We start from the raw sequence: 21340 nt of genomic DNA, 5'->3' as shown, positions 1-21340 counted from the left end.
GGAGGAGGTTCCTTATAGATAGATACTAAATTTCACTGATAGTACATGTTATACATATATACTACATTTCAATGATAGTACATGCTATAGATTCTACATTTCAATGATAGTACATGCTATAGATAGATACTTTATTTCAATGATAGTACATGCTATAGATAGATATTACATTTCAATGATAGTACATGCAATAGATAGATACTATATCTCAATGATAGTACATGCTATATATAGATACTACATTTCAATGATAGTACATCCTATAGATAGATACTACATTTCAATGATAGTACATGCTATAAATAGATACTACATTTCACTGATAGTACATGCTATAGATAGATACTACATTTCAATGATAGTACATGCTATAGATTCTTCATTTCAATGATAGTACATGCTATAGACAGATACTTTATTTCAATGATAGTACATGCTATAGATAGATACTACATTTCAAGACACGAAGAAAGTGAGTCTTTGCCACAAACTCTAAGTGTTCTAATGATCTATTAACTAGAAAATTTAAATTTGTAACAAAGGCAGAGAAAATGTTCATTCCCATGTATCAAACTAGAATTCTGTTAGATAAGATAATAAAAGTTTGAAATTTCAAAAGTTTAATCATAACAATTCTTACTGTGGATTTTTTGAATTTCTTATACGAAAAAGTAAATATATCTAGGAGCTCCATACCAGTAATGTCGGATACATTGACCTTCTCTATCTGTTTAATTTAGTATAGGTGCACTGCAATATGGATGTATATGTACAGGGTAAGGATGGGTGGAAGCAGGTCCAGTCTCATTTCTAGTTTTCTAGTACACATCATGGTTTAAAAATTAACTATTTTTATACTTACTGAAAACAGTAGAAAGATTAAGATTAACGAACGAGATTGAAAAAGAAAGAAATTGTTTTAATTAAATTACAATTTTTAATGATAATTATTAATTTTAAGAAAGAAGTGAAAATGGAGTTAAAACCAAGAAAAGGTAGATAATAGATTTTAACTTATTGTCAAGCTTATATTGTATAAATGTATGTATACATATGTAAAACTGTAGAGTTTTCTTTTATACTTTATATCTTAGTTTTAGACTTAGCAATCCCAAGAGTTTTTTTTTTGAAAATGAATGTGCAGCATGAAACTTAATTAAGAATAGAGGATTTGAAACATAATTCTATTCAGTTTGTAAACCATGTTAACCCTTCCAATGTACAGAGGAAAAATATTTTTACAGACAAATTTAGATTACACAGAAAACTCAGAAAATCTATGCAGTATGTAATACTATCAAAACCAAAACTTTTAAAGATTTCTATCTGTTAGTGCTGCCTAATCGAATTTAAACCATCGAAATGTGGAAGGAAAGAATTGAGTCTTTGTCACAAACTGAGATATTCTTATACCTCTTTTAAACACAATGTTGTAGACTTTAAGAATTTCATACTTAACATTCTATTAAATTTAATAATCTAAGTTTACACCATCATGTTGCAAATGTATAAAAATAAGAAAATTTGATTTTGTGGCAAAGACTCAATTTTTTTATCTCCCTCATTCATTCATCCCTCTAACTATTTAAAAACAACAAGAAATTAATGAAAAACTGGATATCATAATTCATGATAATAACATTGACTATATATACTATTCAATAATAATAGAAAATTAATAGAAACTAGAAAATAGAATTTAAAAATTCAGATTATTTGGATTTTAGCAGACAAATCATTATCTTAACCATCCTAAGGTTGATGGTGTGGTATTGGGTCCTCCCACCGCATTATGAATTTTCATAAAATGTTCTTATTTGCATTATTGCACCTAACCTATAGAGTTTTTATAAATACAAAATAGACTGACTTCAAACAAGGGTGAAACTGTTTCATCGAAAATGTCAAATGCTTTTTGCATCAGCAGCATAACATCATAACAGTAGCAAAGTAAAAGCAATATTTCTAAAAGAAAAATTATTTTTAAAAACTCATTCTGTAATTAATGATTTTAAAAATCGCGATCATAAAATTATTGAAAATTTTTGTTAAGGAACAGAAAAATAAACCGTTCAAGACAAAGGATAAACGGTAAATCACAAAAATAAACCGTTCAAGACAAAGGATAAACTGTAAATCACAAAAATAAACCGTTCAAGACAAAGGATAAACGGTAAATCACAGAAATAAACCGTTCAAGACAAAGGATAAACGGTAAATCACAGAAAACGAAAGGACGGCCCATTTTGTAAATATGTTTAAGGATTAAATTAAATGAAAGACATGACATGTTTTTTTTGGACATTTTGTTTGTAAGTTAACGAACTATACAACCGTTAATGATAAAGGCGTTAAAGTCGTAAATAATGGAGATCGTTACCGGAGCTTTATCGGAGAATGGAAAAAAAACATGAAATGGTTAAAACCGAAAAGCCACTTGATTCGCCTGATGGTTAGTTTTTGAAAAAACTTTAAACGTGCCTAGTTCTTTAACCCCCCCCCCCATTCTCTTTTCTTCCATCTTTGAGCATCAGTATTCTGTATACACTCTCTGCAGTTTATTGTTGAAGCTATTTCTCTTTTCGTTGAACCTCTCGGACAAATCTTTCATATTTGAATTTCCTGTTTATACAGTGTCTGCATCCGGCATAGAGTATAGAGTATAGAGTAGGCATATATCTGTATGTTTACAGAAAATATAAATATTCAAATCAAGTTGGAGCAACTTAAACTTTTTTCATAAAAAAGCTGAAAATTTTAAATTCTTTTCGAAACAATTGGTTTATAAAAACAATACATTTCTGGCATTTTAATCTTTGAAATAAGCATAGGACAAATCTAATTAAAATTAGTTTTAACAAACAAAAACTCGTGGTTAAAGTTTGTTCCCTCAAATTTCAAATACATCACCAATTGCACGGTTAAATATGTCTCTAAATTTGATTAAGTTTAATATATATTTGTCAACTGTTTTATATTGGATAAGTTTACTTAGGTTTCACTTAAACAAATGTTCGTATTTATAATCAAGTTTTAAATATAATCATTGATCAGAACACTGTAGTGTCGGCAGAAGAAATATTTCAATTTACTGATAGCGCCGATTTAAGGAGTCATATCTCTAATTGGAAAATAAGATAGATAGAAAGATCGATGTTACCGCCATGCAATTTTTATTGGTTTAGAATAGACAACACACACTAGGGCTGGGCACGTTCCGACTTTTTTGAAATCGTTCCGTTCCGTTCTAGAACGAGGTTTTTTTTTCGGAACGATGGGATCGTTCTTGATCGTTCCGTTCGTTCTCGGGAAAGAACGATCGTTCCACCGTTAACGCGCCCAGCCCTAACACACACATGTCTGAACCCTGATTGGATCAGGCGCTGATGGAATCGTTTGTGAAAAAGTTAAGAACCTAGTTAAAGTTAAAAAAAAAACCATATTTTAGGGAATATCCAGTTTTTTCGCTAAATTAATTCTTTTAAATCCTGGAATCCATCAGAAAGATAAACACAATGCACTTAGAGTTTTCTATATTCATTCAGTTTTATAGTTTCAGTTTGGGCAGAAAAAGTATGAATTGAAAATTATAACGTCATTTCTGATGTTAATTTGAAAATGTTCATTTTAGAATAAACTAAAATTAAAATTATAGCCGAAGCATAAGCGCAAAGTTCAAGTATATAGGTGTATATCAAGGATTAAAGAAATTGAACATTTGCTGCGAACTCTAATTTTCGAATCCCTATATTAATTTGCCACCTGGTCAACTAAACCTTGATATATTTGCAAAAAAAAATTACAAGTTTGAATAAAAAAGGTCTACGATATCGTGTTGCTAAGATATAGAAATTAAAAAGTAAGAGTTTATTGCAAGAACTCAATGCCTTTTTCACGACATTGTCCGATTTATTGCATTAGCATTAGCTGACATGGAATAAAAGTTTTGAGTCATAAAAACTTTATATGTTTCGTGATATATTGGTGTGAATTTATTATTATCTGATTAGGCAAATGAGGAGTCAATAAACTTTGAATGTATTTTAGTGTAATGTATTCTTGTGTAATTATTCATACTTTGAAAATTTGAAAATTTGAAATTTGAAAATTTAAAATTTGAAAATTTGAAAATTAAAGGGACTTTAAGCGTAATTACAAGTGACCCTCCAGCAAAGACGGCAGCCTAAAAATCGAAAATTGGGATTATACGTCCCTACTCGTTACGCTCCTCCCGGTTTTGTAATTTCTTAATTCTTTTTAAAAAATTTTCCAATTTCAAAGTTAAACTGACAATGATGACAGTTTACACGAATTCAACTTTTTATTTCATAAAGTCAACCATCAATTCCACTTTTTATTTCATACAGTCAACCATCAGTTGCACTTTTTATTCCATAAAGTCAACCATCAATTCCACTTTTTATTCCATAAAGTCAACTATCAATTCAACTTTTTATTCCATAAAGTCATCCATCAATTCCACTTTTTATTTCATACAGTCAACCATCAGTTCCACTTTTTATTCCATAAAGTCAACCATCAATTCCACTTTTTATTCCATAAAGTCAACTATCAATTTAACTTTTTATTCCATAAAGTCAACCATCAATTCCACTTTTTATTTCATACAGTCAACCATCAGTTCCACTTTTTATTCCATAAAGTCAACCATCAATTCCACTTTTTATTCCATAAAGTCAACCATCAATTCCACTTTTTATTCCATAAAGTCAACCATCAATTCAACTTTTTATTCCATAAAGTCAACCATCAATTCCACTTTTTATTTCATACAGTCAACCATCAGTTCCACTTTTTATTCCATAAAGTCAACCTTCAATTCCACTTTTTATTCCATAAAGTCAACTATCAATTCAACTTTTATTCCATAAAGTCAACCATCAATTCAACTTTTTATTCCATAAAGTCAACCATCAATTCAACTTTTTATTCCATAAAGTCAACCATCAATTCAACTTTTTATTCCATAAAATTAACCATCAATTCAGCTTTTTATTCCATAAAATCAACAATTAATTCGCTTCTAAAGATTCTGCGGTCGCAATTATCAGAATTTAGTTTTGTTTTGTTTTTCCAACAGTTCTTTAAAAATCAAATTTATAAATGTTTAATTTGCTTCAATAAAGAGAATTGAAACTATTTATATAAAGAAGCCTGGCCTCGATATCTGATATTATAAATATAAAAAAATCACGTTTCTAGGTATTTGGCATATTTGAAAGGGCATGGTATATTATAACAATATCAAATATAAAAATTAAACTTGATTTAAAAGGATCTTTAAAAACTTTGATTTTCAGTTAAAAAATGGGCAGTGTACCTGCGTACCTGTGTACCTGTGTACCTGCGTACCTGCGTAACTGTGTACCTGCGTACCTGCGTACCTGTGTACCTGTGTACCTGTGTACCTGTGTACCTGTGTACCTGTGTACCTGACACCTGTGTACCTACGTGGAAAAGTCCTTTAAGGTATAACTTTTAGACATTTATAGGTTCTTATTTTAACTGGCTTCTCACGATTCACGATTAGATTAAATAATTGGGTAAAATTTTACACTAAAAAATAGATATAAAACAAAAGGATTTTTCACGTCTTGGCCGTATTTAATGAATTGCTAAGGTCAATGAACTACCTAGAGACAGGTAAAATTCTGAATCACTAATTCAAATCCTGATGAATCTCGAACTTTGAATCGGTGATTCAGACTTTGAATCATCGGTTCGTAGTTCAGCGACCTGTTTCCGATTCATTAAATTTGTTCCCCGAGATAATAAAAGGTGACTTTTGCTATTTTTTATTCTCCCAGATTCTTGGGGAGCCATTGATTTTAAGAAGTAATTGGCAAAAGGAATTGAGTTTTTGCCACAAACTCAAAATTTCTAATGCTTACATCTTGCCAATCTAATGGTGTAAATCTTTTATATTTAAAATTAGATCACTTGTACTAACTCAATTAATGGTTTGAAATATCTAAGGTCTGGGACATTGGGTTCTAAAGATATAAGGATTAAAAAAATCAGAATTTGTGGCAAATACTCAATTCCTTTGAATCGATTTTTACTTGAAAGCTGAGAACCTTTAAATGAGAGTGTGTAAAGTGTTGTGAATGGGGCAGCCCAGTCTATAAATGGTTATAGTCACTTTAATTACCATCTGAAGTCCCTTAAATTAATCCTCTTAAAAAAAAAGATATATTTCGTTTAATGTTGTTTTAATTGTTTCAATTTGACCGATATTAGATTTAAAAACGACAAATTTTTCACAGGTTATTTAACCTAATATACAAGTTTACAGTGATAAATTCAATTCAAGGGCCATACTTGTAAAAAAAAACAAGATTAAAATATTTTTTTTGCACCAAAAAGGTACAAAATATTAGGTTTAGGCAAACAAATTTTGTTCTCGATGATCTACATTGAAATCCTTCAGTAAATTTTCAAGAAAATGTTTTTTAGAAGGACATACACGGTCATTGAAGCTACATTCAATATAAGTGAGATGATGAGATTACAACTAAACTTACAAACATAGCGAGATATTTTATCATAATTAGTATTAAACTTTTCTAATATATTTCCACATTGTTTAACTAAACCAAAGTTGAGCTGTTTAAGCCGTTACTCCGAGGGGGGTTAAACCTAACTGTGCTCGGTACTCCGGTAACCTCAACCGTTCGGAGGAGGTTCCTTCCCGGTAGGCAAACTTACTCCGCTATCCATACTTACTCTGGTATCCAACCTTACTCTGGTATCCAAACTTGCTTTAGTATACAACCCTACTATGGTATCCAACATTATTACAGTATTCAACCCTGTAGCAATACTTAAACTTACTCCAGTATGCAACCTTACTCTGGTATGCAATCCTACTCCAGTATCCAACCCTACTCCATTATCCAACTCTACTCCATTATTCAACCCTACTCCAGTATCCATTCCAACCCTACTCCAATATCCAACTGTACTCCAGTATCCAACCCTACTCCAGTATCCAACCCTACTCCAGTATCCAACTCTACTCCAGTATCCAACCCTTCTCCATTATCCAACTCTACTCCAGTATCCAACCCTACTCCAGTATCCAACCTTACTCCAAAATCCAACCTTACTCCAGAATATAACCCAACTCAGGTCTTCACTTTTAAAAACTCGGTGATGGTGATGGACCAAACCTCTGTAGAGAAAAAAAGTAGATGTTAGTTCCACATTTATTGAAAATATATTTCGGTCTGGGTTGACCCTCGTCAGTTCTAACGATATAATAACCATCAAAATTGATAAAAAATAAAAAAATGTAAAAATCTCAAGAAGATAAACAAACAAAAAAGATTATTCAAAATAAAAATTTGGGCTGTCAAATGGACAGAAGGGAAACGAACTCAGATTATGAGATGGAAAAAAGATAATTTGCAAATATTCACTTTTAAAAAAAATGTTTTAAGACAATTATTATTCCTTGAGATTGTTTCTTCACAAAGATTAAAAACAAACTGTGTAGATGTGTGTTTATATATAGAGTGGGGGTGGGGGTCGATCTAATTAACGAACTTCTGCGTAAGTGGGGGGGAGTAATCAACCCTTCTCTAGCATCACTAATCCAAGCTACTCCAGTTTCTAACCCTACTCAGGTCTCTAACCCTATTCCGGTTTACAACCCTACTCCAGTATCCATCACTAATCCAACCCTACTCCGGTTTCCAACCCTTGCTTTATGTCACGTACCTCCTTCAGTATGCAGGACCGAATATATAAGCAACCAAATGAATAATCCGTTTAAGTCCTTATTAATTTTTTCCATTTACTCTATTGTCAACAAGCTTACTACTTAAAGTGCTATATTTATATATATATATATATATATATAATGAAAATGTAGATATGTAAAATTCTGTTATTCTAGAATACGAAATTAATTGATTTGAGCTACATGTCGCTGAACATCTAACTGTCGGTTCAAAGGAATTGAATCTGTGTCACAAGCTATGATTTTCTAATCTCTATATCTTTGCAACTCAGTGCCGTAGACCCTAGATATTTTAAACTATGAATTCTGTTAGATGAAAATAGTTTGAAATATCAAAGGTTTCCACCATCAGGTGGAAAAAAAATATAGGTATTAGAAAATCAGAGTTTGTTACAAAGATTCAATTACTTTGCACAATCGGTTCATAGTATTTATTCATTTAAACTCAGTTTTTCCTGTCAATAATTTAAATTCATCCATTCTTGGTCAATAATATAAATTCATTCATTCTTGGTCAATACTTTAAATTCTTCCATTCTCGGTAAATACTTTAAATTCATCCTTTCTTGGACAATAATTTAAATTCATTCATTCTTGGTCAATACTTTAAATTCATTCATTCTTGGACAATACTTTAAATTCATTCATTCTTGGTCAATACTTTAAATTCATTCATTCTTTGTCAATACTTTAAATTCATTCATTCTTGGACAATACTTTAAATTCATTGATTCTTGGTCAATACTTTAAATTCATTCATTCTTGGACAATACTTTAAATTCATTCATTCTTGGACAATACTTTAAATTCATTCATTCTTGGTCAATACTTTAAATTCATTCATTCTTGGACAATACTTTAAATTCTTCCATTCTTGGTCAATACTTTAAATTCATTCATTCTTTTTCAATACTTTAAATTCATTCATTCTTTTTCAATACTTTAAATTCATTCATTCTTGGTCAATACTTTAAATTCATTCATTCTTGGTCAATACTTTAAATTCATTCATTCTTTTTCAATACTTTAAATTCATTCATTCTTGGTCAATAATTTAAATTCAGTCATTCTGAGGCCGAATTAAAAAAATTTGAGGCCGCGGCTCAAGCAAGGTTGGTTCCACTTAATATTGTATTCAATTTTTCAAGATTTCAGCCGGCGCACGATTGAATCCGGTTTTTGGGGTATTTGAGACGCGACTTAAATTTATTAAATTCGGACACTGGTCAATTTATTTTTTCAACCAAATAAAAAACTTCTTTTTGCAAATGTTAATTCATAAAAAAATATTATTTAAAAAAGTTATTTAAAAACAAGAACACTAGATGTCGCCTTTTCAAGGTGTAGGGGTTTTTCGTTCACAATAACCCTGAGGCAGAAGCACAAAAGAGTTACGCGCATATATATGCAGCGTAGAAAAGGCTCTCTCTGTGTCTTTTAATTCTACTCAGCATGCGCGTGGCTCATTTGGGCGTCTCCCTTAGGGTTATTGTGAACGAAAAAAACTCAAAATTTTGAAAAGACGACATCTAGTTTTCTATCTGTTATTGTTACTTAATCTATGCATTATTGAATCTCTTTTTAGAAATTGGATTTTTTTAAAATATATTTTCAAGCGAAATGGATTGAGTATTTTAGGAGAAAAATCGATATTTGATCTTGACAGCAAACATTTTCTTTCTTTATTTTCAGCAAAAATCTAGACTGAGAAAGTTTACGAAAGAAAAAAGTTTATTCTAACAAAGATAAACTTATGAACACCTTAAATTTACAGATAGAAGACTCGTCATGGGCAAAAGCTTGATTAGTTTTTTTAATCTGTTTTTGAACGGGTCCAACATTTCACACCTGTATTCTGAAAAAGTTTAAATCTTTTTTTCGCCTTTTGACCATTATTGCCAACCCATGGGCCACGGTTTCCTTTGGACAATTATGTAAAACAACGCTCTGGATGTTTTGTTGGCAAAATAGGTGATGGGAACCTTTTTCTTAAACGTCGAAAAATCTCAAAAGTAAACAACAAATCAAGTAATTTCCCGTCACTAAAAATGGCAAAATGTATTAACATATTCGGACGAACTTTCATTAAAGCACTATCGTGAATATCTTAAAGGACGCACTTTTAAAAATCCACATTGAGAACGCCAAAAAATTTAATTATTTAAACATACATTTTCATAACAGTATGTTTTTTTTGCTCAGAAAATTGTAAAAAAGTGGCATTTATAATGAGAAATTTTATTATAAACATGCGAATGCAATTCTTTTGACTTTAATTACTGCAGTCATATATTCAAAATTCTACTTTGTTATAAAAACTATTCTAACCATTGTATGGTCCATAGAAGTATATATATTGTGCACTGCGTCTGCATACAAAAATAAACAGAAACTTTCAAGGATTTATCTCCAGATTAAAGTCTTGAAATACTTAGGTAGGTTTTATTAAGTCTAGGGTATATTGGTTTAACTCAAGAAATAAAAAATGCACGGATTGGTTCTTTCTTATGTGTTTTTTAATATTACATACCACTGTAATCTCGCCAGCCTGCAAGTGTTGAAACGTACTGGGTCAACTTTACACTCTGTGATGTCCAGTCTAGATTAGAGGTTAACACAATGCGCTTGTATTACACAAATGATACATAGAGGCATTGAGATATATTTATTTCAGGTTTTATAACCAAACAGAATAGAATATATTAGAGTGGAATTTAGACAATCCCTCGGTATGAATTTTGTCAGTCCCTTTCAGCCTGAAAGGGAGTTCAAAGTGTACAAATCACGTAAATGTTCACAAATTATATGCAGTAGAGTACATTAATACAGTATGTTCCCTATACTATTCATTTCAATTTCGAATTTTTTAAACTGTTAAATAAACTTTATAATGAATTAGGTGAATAAAAAACATCATTTGATTTATAGTTATAGCGGAAAATCATCGTTTGTAAAGTAAAAGGCTTACAGTCTATGTGAAATGATCATTGGTCAATTATGAAACCAGCCTATCTCATAATTTGGTTTTCTTTTAATATTAATTTTAGATTTTCTATAAAATGATGTTCAAGTGCCCAAAAGTTTATTTAGCACAAATATGTAAAGTACACCTGCAGTATGGAAACAGAACAACAAAATGGCCGTTTTAGACTTTTTTCTATTAAATTTCACTCTAATATATATTCTATTCTCTTTGTTTAAAACCTTTTGCATTCTTGAAAAGGAATAAAAGACGTTTACAACTATTTATCGATTCAAATAAATTTGAGAAATCTGAGAGTTTGTCCTGGGGCTGCTGCATAAAAAATAGATAAAGAGAAATAAATGGTCCGTATTTATCATCTCAAGTTTGGTTTTATTTAAAAGAAAAACAAAAAACGTGAGAATTGATCGTCTGAATTGTCTCAGTACAGTGGGACCCATAAAACTGTAGAATGGGAAAAAACATGCGAGCCTTTTTGGATTTGACGTTTGATGGAGTTAAAACAAGTTTAGATGGAGTTAAAACAAGATTAGGTGGAGTTAGGACAAGATTAGGTGGAGTTAGGACAAAATTAGTTGGAGTTAGAACAAGATTAGGTGGAGTTAAAACAAGATTAGTTGGAGTTAGAACAAGTTTAGATGGAGTTAGAACAAGATTAGTTGGAGTTAGAACAATATTAGGTGGAATTAAAACAATATTAGTTGGAGTTAGAACAAGATTAGTTGGAGTTAGAACAAGATTAGTTGGAATTAAAACAATATTAGTTGGAGTTAGAACAAGATTAGTTGGAGTTAGAACAAGATTAGTTGGAGTTAGAACAAGATTAGTTGGAGTTAGAACAAGATTAGTTGGAGTTAGAACAATATTAGGTGGAATTAAAACAATATTAGTTGCAGTTAGAACAAGATTAGTTGGAGTTAGAACAAGATTAGTTGGAATTAAAACAATATTAGTTGGAGTTAGAACAAGATTAGTTGGAGTTAGAACATGATTAGTTGGAGTTAGAACAAGATTAGTTGGAATTAGAACAAGATTAGGTGGAGTTAAAACAAGATTAGTTGGAGTTAGAACAAGTTTAGATGGAGTTAAAACAAGATTAGATGGATTTAAAACAAGATTAGTTGGAGTTGGAACAAGATTAGTTGGAGTTAGAACAAGATTAGTTAGAGTTAGAACAAGATTAGGTGGAGTAAAAACAAGCTTAGGTGGAGTTAAAACAAGATTAGTTGTAGTTAGAACAAGATTAGTTGGAGTTAGAACAAGATTAGTTGGAGTTAGAACAAGATTAGTTGGAGTTAGAACAAGATTAGGTGGAGTTTAAACAAGATAAGTTGGAGTTAGACCAAGATTAGTTGGAGTTAGGACAAGATTAGTTGGAGTAGAACAAGATTAGGTGGAGTTAAAACAAGATTAGTTGGAGTTAGAACAAGTTTAGATGGAGTTAGAACAAGATTAGTTGGAGTTAGAACAAGATTAGGTGGAGTTAGGACAAAATTAGTTGGAGTTAGAACAAGATTAGGCGGAGTTAAAACAAGATTAGTTGGAGTTAGAACAAGATTAGGTGGAGTTAAAGCAAGATTAGTTGGTGTTAACAAGATTAGTTGGAGTTAGAACAAGATTAGGTGGAGTTAGGACAAAATTAGTTGGAGTTAGAACAAGATTAGGCGGAGTTAAAACAAGATTAGTTGGAGTTAGAACAAGATTAGGTGGAGTTAAAGCAAGATTAGTTGGTGTTAGGACAAGATTAGATGGAGTTAAAACAAGGTTAGTTGGAGTTAGAAAAAGATTAGGTGGAGTTAGGACGAAATTAGTTGAAGTTAAAACAAGATTAGGTGGAATTAAAACAAGATTAGTTGGAGTTCAAACAAAACTAGTTGGAGTTAGGACAAGTTTAGAAGGAGTTAAAATAGGATTAGTTGGAGTTAGAAAAAACTTAGGTGGAGTTAAAACAAGCTTAGGTGGAGTTAGAACAAGATTAGGTGGAGTTAGGACAAGTTTATATTGAGTTAAAAACAAGATTAGTTGGAGTTAGAACAAGATTAGGTGGAGTTAAAACAAGATTAGTTGGAGTTAGAACAATATTAGGTGGAATTAAAACAAGATTAGAGGCGGAGCTGATTCTTCTATCCCTTGAAGACCTGTAAGGATTCCGACGTGCAGGTGCAGGTGGAGGATGAACTCGAGGAGTAAGTTGAAACCTGACTTTCTTGGGTATTTTTGCAGCGGAGGATGGCGGAGGATCCAAAGAATTTGCTACTGGACGACAGCTGGGTCTTCCTCGAGGCGGAGGAAGAGCAGGAGTGACGGGAGCATCACTGAACACAGGTTTCAGTCGATCAACAGAAACCACATCTTGTTTGGAACCAATCTGGAGGCGGAAGTATTTGCTTCGCCTTTCTAAAACCAGGTAAGGCCCGCGATAACGAGGAGCCAGAGAAGGTATGACTGCATCCTCGCGAACAAACACAAACTTAGCTTTCAAGAGGGCTGCAGGTAGCTGAGATGGAGGAACTGTATGAACATGATGAGGCGGAGGAACGGCGAAACCATCAATGGCTCTTTCAACCTTCCTCAGGAATGACTCAGGAGGAAGTTCCGGAACATCCAGAAGTTCACCAGGCAAAGTTAAAGGAGAACCATAGACAGCCTCGAAGACTGAAAGGCCAGTATCATCCTTCGGAGTAGCTCTCAAACCCAAGAGAACCAAAGGAAGGTGAGAAAACCAGTCCGAACCTGCTAACCTGGCCCGGAGAGAGGATTTTAAACTTCTTTGGAATCTCTTGACCATACCGTTACTTTGAGGATGGAAGGAGGTCGTAGTAGACGGTGAAATCCCTAAAACAGAACAGACTCCATTCCAGATTGAAGATGTGAACTGGGAACCTCTGTCTGATGTGAGAACTGCAGGAACCTTGATATCCAGGTTGAGATGAAAGCACAAACACAGGACTCAGCGGATATAGAGGATAACAGAACAACCTCAGGCCATCTTGTAGTCCTGTCTATCATGGTTAGATAATAAGAATGGCCTTGACTGGAGGGTAGAGGACCCATAATATCAACATGAACGTGAGAAAACCTTCGGGTTGGAACTGGAATATATGGAACAGTAGAGTGAATGTGAGTTGAAATTTTGGATTTTTGACAAGGAATACAGGACTTTGTCCACAAACCAACATCCCGAGACATTCCTGGCCAGACAAATCTTGACAAGATTAATTTCCTGGATGCTCTGACACCAGGATGAGACACAACATAAAGCTGATCAAACAGTTTACGACGTAGTTGAAGAGGAACCAGAGGGCGAAAAGAACCGGTTGAAATATCATATAGAACTTCTCCTGAACTCAGAGGATGAACAATTACTGACAGAGAAGGGTTTGATTTCATTTCTTGTACGGACGAACAGGCAATTTGAAACCTGGATAAACTTGAAACATCCAAACCATTAAAAACTGGTTCACTTGAAGGATCTCCGCCCGGAGCTGGGACCAAGGCAGATGTAAAATCCTTTTTATCACTAGTTAGAAACACTGTAGGAAAAGAACTCGAAACCTCCGTCGTTCCCGACACCTCTGACACCACAGGAGGCAGGGAACCAGGGGTTGGAAAGGCGTGAGGCTTAACAGGCTTAGACGGAGATTGGAAGGAACTTGGAGCAGGGTTTGAATTGGAGCAAGGTTTAGTTGGACTCGGAGAAACTGAGGATGGATTTGACTCAGGGTTTGGAGCGGAGTAAGGTTTAGTTGGACTTGGAGAAACTGAGAACGGATTTGACTCAGGGTTTGGAGCAGAGCTGGGCGAAACTGGCCGGGACAGAGCGTCAGCTACAACATTCTCCTTGCCAGGAATATGAACAATGGAGCTAGTAAATTCTGCCAGGTACAATAGGTGTCTCTGCTGACGAGCTGACCACGGAGGACTTGACCTGAACAAAGCATGAGTTAATGGCTTGTGGTCAGTAAATATTGTAAACTCTGTACCTTCGAGCATGAAGCGGAAGTGACAAACAGAAGAGTGAGCAGCCAGGAGTTCTCTGTCGAATGCGGAGTACTTCTTCTCAGCGTCAGAGAGTTTCTTGGAGAAGAAAGCCAGAGGAGACCAAGATTTATCCGGGAGTTGCTGTTGAAGGACAGCTCCTATGTGTGAGTCTGAGGCATCCTTAGCAAGAGAGATTGGCGCGTTGCACTGAGGATGCACTAACTCCGGAACAGATGAGAGGAGTCTCTTTGCTCTAGAGAAGGCGGAGTCCATGAGTGGAGTCCAGGAAATGGTTTTTCCAGGACCTTTAAGAGCGTCTGTGAGAGCAGCAAGGACTTGAGCTGTAGAACGGAGAAACTTCCTGTAAAAATTAACCATTCCGAGAAACCTCTGGAGGCTGGGTTTGTCTGTTGGCTGTGGAAAGGCGGAGATAGCGGCGGAGTGCTTCACCAAGGGAGAACAACCAGAGGCGGTGAGGCGATGACCAAGGAACTCAATCTCCTCCACAGCAAACTGGCACTTAGGCAGGCCAATAGTGAGACCATATTCACGACAGAGGAGAAACACGTCCCAGAGATGCTGGACGTGAGAGGTCAGATCTTTACTGAAAATGAGGATATCATCAACATACACAAAACAGTAAGGAAGGTCTCCTAAGATCTGATCCATTAAACGCTGAAATGTGTTCCCAGCGTTCGTAAGCCGAACGGCATTACCAAGAACTCGAACATCCCGAAGGGGGTGATGATGGCGGTCTTCTGGATGTCCTCCGGCTCGACTGGCACCTGGTAATATCCTTTCTGAAGATCCAGTTTAGAAAAAACAGATGAACCACTGACTCGTGAGGTGAAATCGGCGATGTTGGGGAGCGGATAACGGTCTGGAACGGTGGCAGTGTTAAGACGGCGGTAATCGCCGCAGGGTCTCCATCCTCCATCCTTCTTCTTTACCATATGTAGTGGAGAGGCCCAAGGAGAAGTGGAACGGCGGATAATACCGGCTTTCTCCATGGCGGAAAATTCTGCTTTAGCTACAGCGAGTTTGGCAGGATCTAAACGGCGGGCTTTGGCAAAAACTGGCGGTCCAGGCTTGGTGAGGATATGATGACGAACTTGATGACGTGGAGGAGCAGCAGTAAAACCATCAGACTGCAGGACATCAGGAAACTCCTTCAGAAGGTCAGACACGCACTAAGGAGTGGAGAGAAAAGCTGCTTGCATAGATGATGTAGAAGGTGGTGGTGAAGAGGAAAAATCAACGGACAAACTTCTAGATGCACTGTTTGAAAATACTTTCTTGCTCCTCACGTTCACACTGAGGTCATGATGCTGGAGAAAATCTGCTCCAAGGATAGGAACAGAAACTGGAGCCAACTGAAAAGTCCATGAACAATTCCATGTTCCAAAACGTAGAGGAATAATCCTGGAACCTAAACAGGTTAAGGTTGAACCGTTTGCAGTGAGTAACTGAACACCAGAGGATGTGGAAGAGGCCGGGGCTGGAAAAACTGATATTGAGGCACCAGTGTCGACTAGAAACCGGCGATTAGAGAGTACATCATGTAGGTAAATGAGAGCAGAACTTGTTGAACCGGCAGGCAGGGAGAGGGCATCCTCCTGCCGGTGTTCTAGTTTCCCGACCAAGAACAGGGGCTTTGACAGCTGAGGGCCTTCGTACCGAACTTGGCGTCGTACCAACAAGAAGATGGTGAAGTTGAACGGCGGGAAGGAGCTGCAGGAGTCTGGGAATGGCGGGTAACAGGGCCAGAAGGTCGTTGTGAACGTTGAGGTCGGCGGTTCTGTCGTGAAGAAGGTGCATTCACAGCATGAACCGAATCCACAGCGTTAACCGAAGATCTGGGGGACAGACTGCCCCAGTAGATCTGGTCAGCACGTTGTGAGAGAACAGCAATGTCCACAGTATTATCATGCACTAAATGTGACCTGACATCAGATGGAAGTTGTCTGAGGAAAGCGTACCGTAGGAACAAACATTCTTGATGCTCTATAGGAAGAAGAGCCCGTATCCTGGACAATAACGCTGAGGGCAACATATCTCCAGACAAGGGAAGAGACATAATCGATTCACAACGAGCGTAATCTGTTAAAGAATGTGTCTGTAACAGACGAGACTTGAGAGCACTGTAAGGATCGGCTGCAGGTGGGTTCCTGATGATGTCGACGACGTTATCGATTTCCTTCTGGGGTAAAGATGCCACAACATGATGGAACTTGGTGCTGCTGGCGGTGATGTTCTTGAGATGGAACTGTGACTCTGCATTAATGAACCAGGATTCGCAACTGTCAGGCCAGAAAACAGGAAGCTTCAGAGCAACAGCGTCCACGGACAAAGCTGGATCTCCAGGCATCACGACTCTGAAAAATAACACTGTCGAACTAGTTTTTCGTTTCCTGTAAGAGCTTGTGAATAAAACAGGGAGGCAGGCTTACTTTTCAGCCGAAAATAAAGCTAGTGAAAAAAAATTTAACTCAAAACACTGAGTTTTTATGTTTATGAAAATCTGCACAACTCGGTGGGTTGTTTCACTTTTAGGACTTAAGAAAACATATTCAAAAATGTCCGGGGTCACCAATTTGGCAATCAGCTAAATAAACTCCGAAAGGTTCAAGATTAACTAACTATATATTTATATCTAAATTACATGGTTAAAAAGTCTGGTGAAATACGTGGCTCAGGAAACTCCCCTTAGCTTCTCAGCTGCCGCGGAGAACTCCAAGAAGGACGACTTTCATAACCGCCAAACAAGATTAGTTTGAGTTAGAACAAGATTAAGTGGAGTTAAAACAAGATTAGTTGGAGTTAAAACAAGATTAGGTGGAGTTAGAACAAGAATAGGTGAAGTTAGAACAAGATTAGTTAGAGTTAAACAAGATTAGGTGGAGTTATAACAAGATTAGGTGGAGTTATAACAAGATTGGGTGGAGTTAGAACAAGATTAGTTGGAGTTATAACAAGATTAGGTTGAGTTAGAACAATATTAATCGATTAGGTCTAGCTATGACGATAAAAGCCAAATATTCCAATTGTGAAACAAGTCGGATAAATAGAAAACATTGACACCTACACTTGAAACTTTTATTAAATCTATGTATTTTAGAATAATGTTTCTATTGATTATAGTACGTTGCAATTTTCTTCTGTACAATATTAATTTTAATTGCCATATTTACTTCAAGTAAAAATATGTTAAAACATCTAAAAAATGTTCTCGCTTCCTGAGGAATTTAATAATTTTCTTCTGATAAGAGATCTGTCTTCAACCTTATTCTTTGTATATTTATCTTGATAAAACTAAAAGGATTGACAGACAACAAAGAAACACAATTTTGAAAAATTATCGAAAATACAACGGCTTTTTTCTTTTTTTGTTCAAATAAAAGATGAGTTGGATGAAAGGAAAACTTAACCCCTTGATTTTAAACTTCAAGATTAAGAACATCATGTTTTAGCCTCAATGCAATTTTTGCATCATTTAAAAATTAAATCCTCATTTCTGCATCACCTCATGTATAAACCCTAAATTCTGCATCATCCATCAATATAATCTAGTTTAAGCATCTACTTATAAACAATGCCTCCTAATTTTTGCATCATCCCATCAATATAACAATCATTTATGCATAATCTTATGAACAATGCCGAATTTCTGCACCATCACACCACCACAAGCTCTCATTTATAAATTATCTCATTTAGAAGTTTTTATTTTTGAATCTGTCCACAAACATTTTGTATTTTTCCATCATCACATGAATCACCTATGTAATATGTATAAATAAATATTTAAATGCAGAAATTTAATTTTTAAGTTTTATGTTTTTGTTTAATATTTGAAATTAGTATTTTGTAGTTGAATTTCTCATTAAAAACTTGAATAAAAGTACATTTTGTTTAAATATTGAATGAGTATTAATATGTGTCAATATAACTAACTTTACTAACTTTCCAAAGTAAACATGTAAAACTTTGATTAGAATCAAATTTGAAAAATTCGATTTTCTGGATTTTCATCAAAAAATATATTATATATTTAGACACCATTTTATTTTCCTTCCTCTTCCTGGCTTGGTTTTTTTCTAATTTTTATTCAAAAACCCACTGGTCCCGGCTGGTTTAAAATCATGTACCGCAATATTAATGCGGCTGGTTTAAAATCTTGTGACGCATTATTGTTGCGGCTGGTTTAAAATCTTGTTACGCATTATTGTTGCGGCTGGTTAAAATCTTGTGCCGCATTATATTGTTGTGGCTGACCACTTTTATTTCCTGTCCCTGGGACAAGTTTCTTGTCCTGAATGTACTTTAAGCATTATAATCATAGAGATTAGAATATATATTAGAGTGGAATTTAAAGAATCTCTCGGTATGAATTTTTTCAGTCCCTTTCAGCCTGAAAGGGAGTTCAAAGTGTACAAATCATGTAAATGTTCACAAATTATATGCAGTAGAGTATATTAATACAGTATGTTCCCTAGACTATTAATTTCAATTTCGAATTTTTTAAAGCTGTTGAATAAACTTTATAATGAATTAGGTGAATAAAAAACATCATTTGATTTATAGTTATAGCGGAAAATCATCGTTTGTAAAGTTTAAGACATAGAGTTTATGTGAAATGATCATTGGTCAATTATGAAACCAGCCTATTTCATAATCTGGTTTTCTTTTAACAATAATTTTAGATTTTCTATAAAATGATATTCCAGGGCCCAAAAGGTTATATAGCATAAATATGTGAAGTACACCTGCAGTAAGGAAACAGTACAACAAAATGGCCGTTTTACACTTTTTTCTAGTAAATTCCTCTCTATTTATTCTATTCTCTATGCTTATAATGTACTATTGATGAAGAAGGAATTTAATTATTTTTGATATCTAAACTTGAAATTGTTTCCACATGGGATACAAAAAAGCCTGATAACATTTTGAGATTAAATTAAAATTTGTTTTGTTTATTGTGTAGCAGGTCAATAGAGGTTATGTACACGTCAAACTAAAGTAAATTGCGCGCAAAATTGATTTTTGTATGATGTAATCAATCACAACTTTTCTTTTGGAAGAGCTATGGAGAAGAGTAAAACTTGTTTTGAATTTCTAGTATGTAACCTGATAGATTTGCTTTTATCGTGCTTGTTCGAAAAACGAAAGCTACTGGAGCTACGAGGTCACAAAGTTCTATAGTAGTATATTCTCATCCTGACTAGTTTACAGTGACTGCGCTTAAAGCATAATTAACCTGAGCCCGCGATTTAAAACTTTGGCTCGAGCCGTAATTCCTTAAACACGACTTTAAGACCCAATCTTCGACCCAACTCTGACGACAGCTTGTGTCACGTGATTGACAGCTGCGAGATCTTAGGCTCGACTTAAGGAGTTAGGCCCGATGAAAATAAAACCGACCTTGGTTGGTTTTAGTGGAGAATAAGGCTTAAGGTTGGGTTCTCTTCAAAAACCGGAATGCGCCAATTCCAACTATGAAAATCCGCCAAATACAAAATTAAACCGGTTTTATGAACTTAACTCTGTTGAAAATTAGAGCAACTTAATTCCGAAACCCCGAGTCGTAAATAAGGCTAAACAACAACTTAGACCTGAGTCGTATTTTCTTGAATTTTTTAAATCGCCGGCTCTGAAAAAGATCACGGTTTTCTTGATAAGTAAAAATACCGCGCGTTACATCCCTGAGCAGGCGCATGAATAGTTTTGGAAAAATATATGGATCTCATAAACTCACAAACTCAAAGTTTCTAATTCCAATATCTTTGCAACCTGCTGGTGTAAACTTTAGATATTTTAAACTTAGATTATTTGATTTAACAGAATTAATTGTTCGAAATATCTTAGGTCTACGCCATAGGGATTAGAAATCACAGTTTGTGTCAAAGGCACAATTCCTTTTTTGTTTTGAAAATTGGATAAAATAATATTGATATCAAATTATAACGGTATTGTGCAGTTTCTCTCTGTATTCTGTCAATTCCCGAACTAAAAACTTGACACAAACTATTTTCCGACAAAAAATATCAATTACTGCCAGATTGAAGAGGATTGAAACCTTGCGTGCACACTATTCAAGGAAGTGATTTGAAAAGCAAGTTAATCACATTTCAACACAAAGTCAGAAAACTTTCATTAATTTAGTTTATAATTATATTTACTGTAACCGTGCTTGTTAGCAGGAAAGTATGAATTAAAGGTTATGTAATGTAATGCCAAATATCTAGATTTGAAAAAAAGTTAGAAAAGTTTAAAGATAAATTGTAATTTAAAAAAAAAATCAAAGAGATTGTATGCCACTTTTCTGTCACTTGTCTGTCACTTTTCTGTCATTGTTCCGTAATTTTTAAGTAAACCATTTAATTTCTGTTATTAACTAGCTATACACATTGTAAATCTGTCCTTATGAGTTGTGGACCAATAATCACAGAGAAAAAAGTCTGAAAATTGACTTTTAAAAGTTATTTTGAACATCAATGGTTGCTAAAAACGGATGATTTGTCAAAAATTAGCGACAACTAGACAACTAGACAACTAGACAACTAGACAACTAGACGCATGTTTATCAATATTTATTCGATTAAACAAATACA

At 34.4% G+C, this 21340-nt stretch overlaps 1 protein-coding gene across 1 annotated transcript; it reads right to left on the bottom strand.

Moving 5' to 3' along the window:
- Nucleotides 1-12744: 12744 nt before the first annotated feature.
- Nucleotides 12745-13536, bottom strand: LOC111697882 (uncharacterized). Its single transcript, XM_023468016.1, has one exon. It carries the CDS (start codon nucleotides 13534-13536, stop codon nucleotides 12745-12747), a length of 792 nt encoding a protein of 263 aa, XP_023323784.1.
- Nucleotides 13537-21340: the final 7804 nt, after the last annotated feature.

Source organism: Eurytemora carolleeae, unplaced genomic scaffold (genome assembly GCF_000591075.1).
Source record: "Eurytemora carolleeae unplaced genomic scaffold, Eaff_2.0 scaffold306, whole genome shotgun sequence".
NCBI lineage: Eukaryota > Metazoa > Arthropoda > Copepoda > Calanoida > Temoridae > Eurytemora > Eurytemora carolleeae.
The sequence above is the reverse complement of the archived record's forward strand: the minus strand, read 5'-3'. Positions and strand labels throughout refer to the sequence as shown.

What these genes read in the sequence shown, in the direction of transcription:
- LOC111697882 (XM_023468016.1), bottom strand. Translation starts at nt 13,536, where the DNA reads ATGGTCAAGAGATTCCAAAGAAGTTTAAAATCCTCTCTCCGGGCCAGG.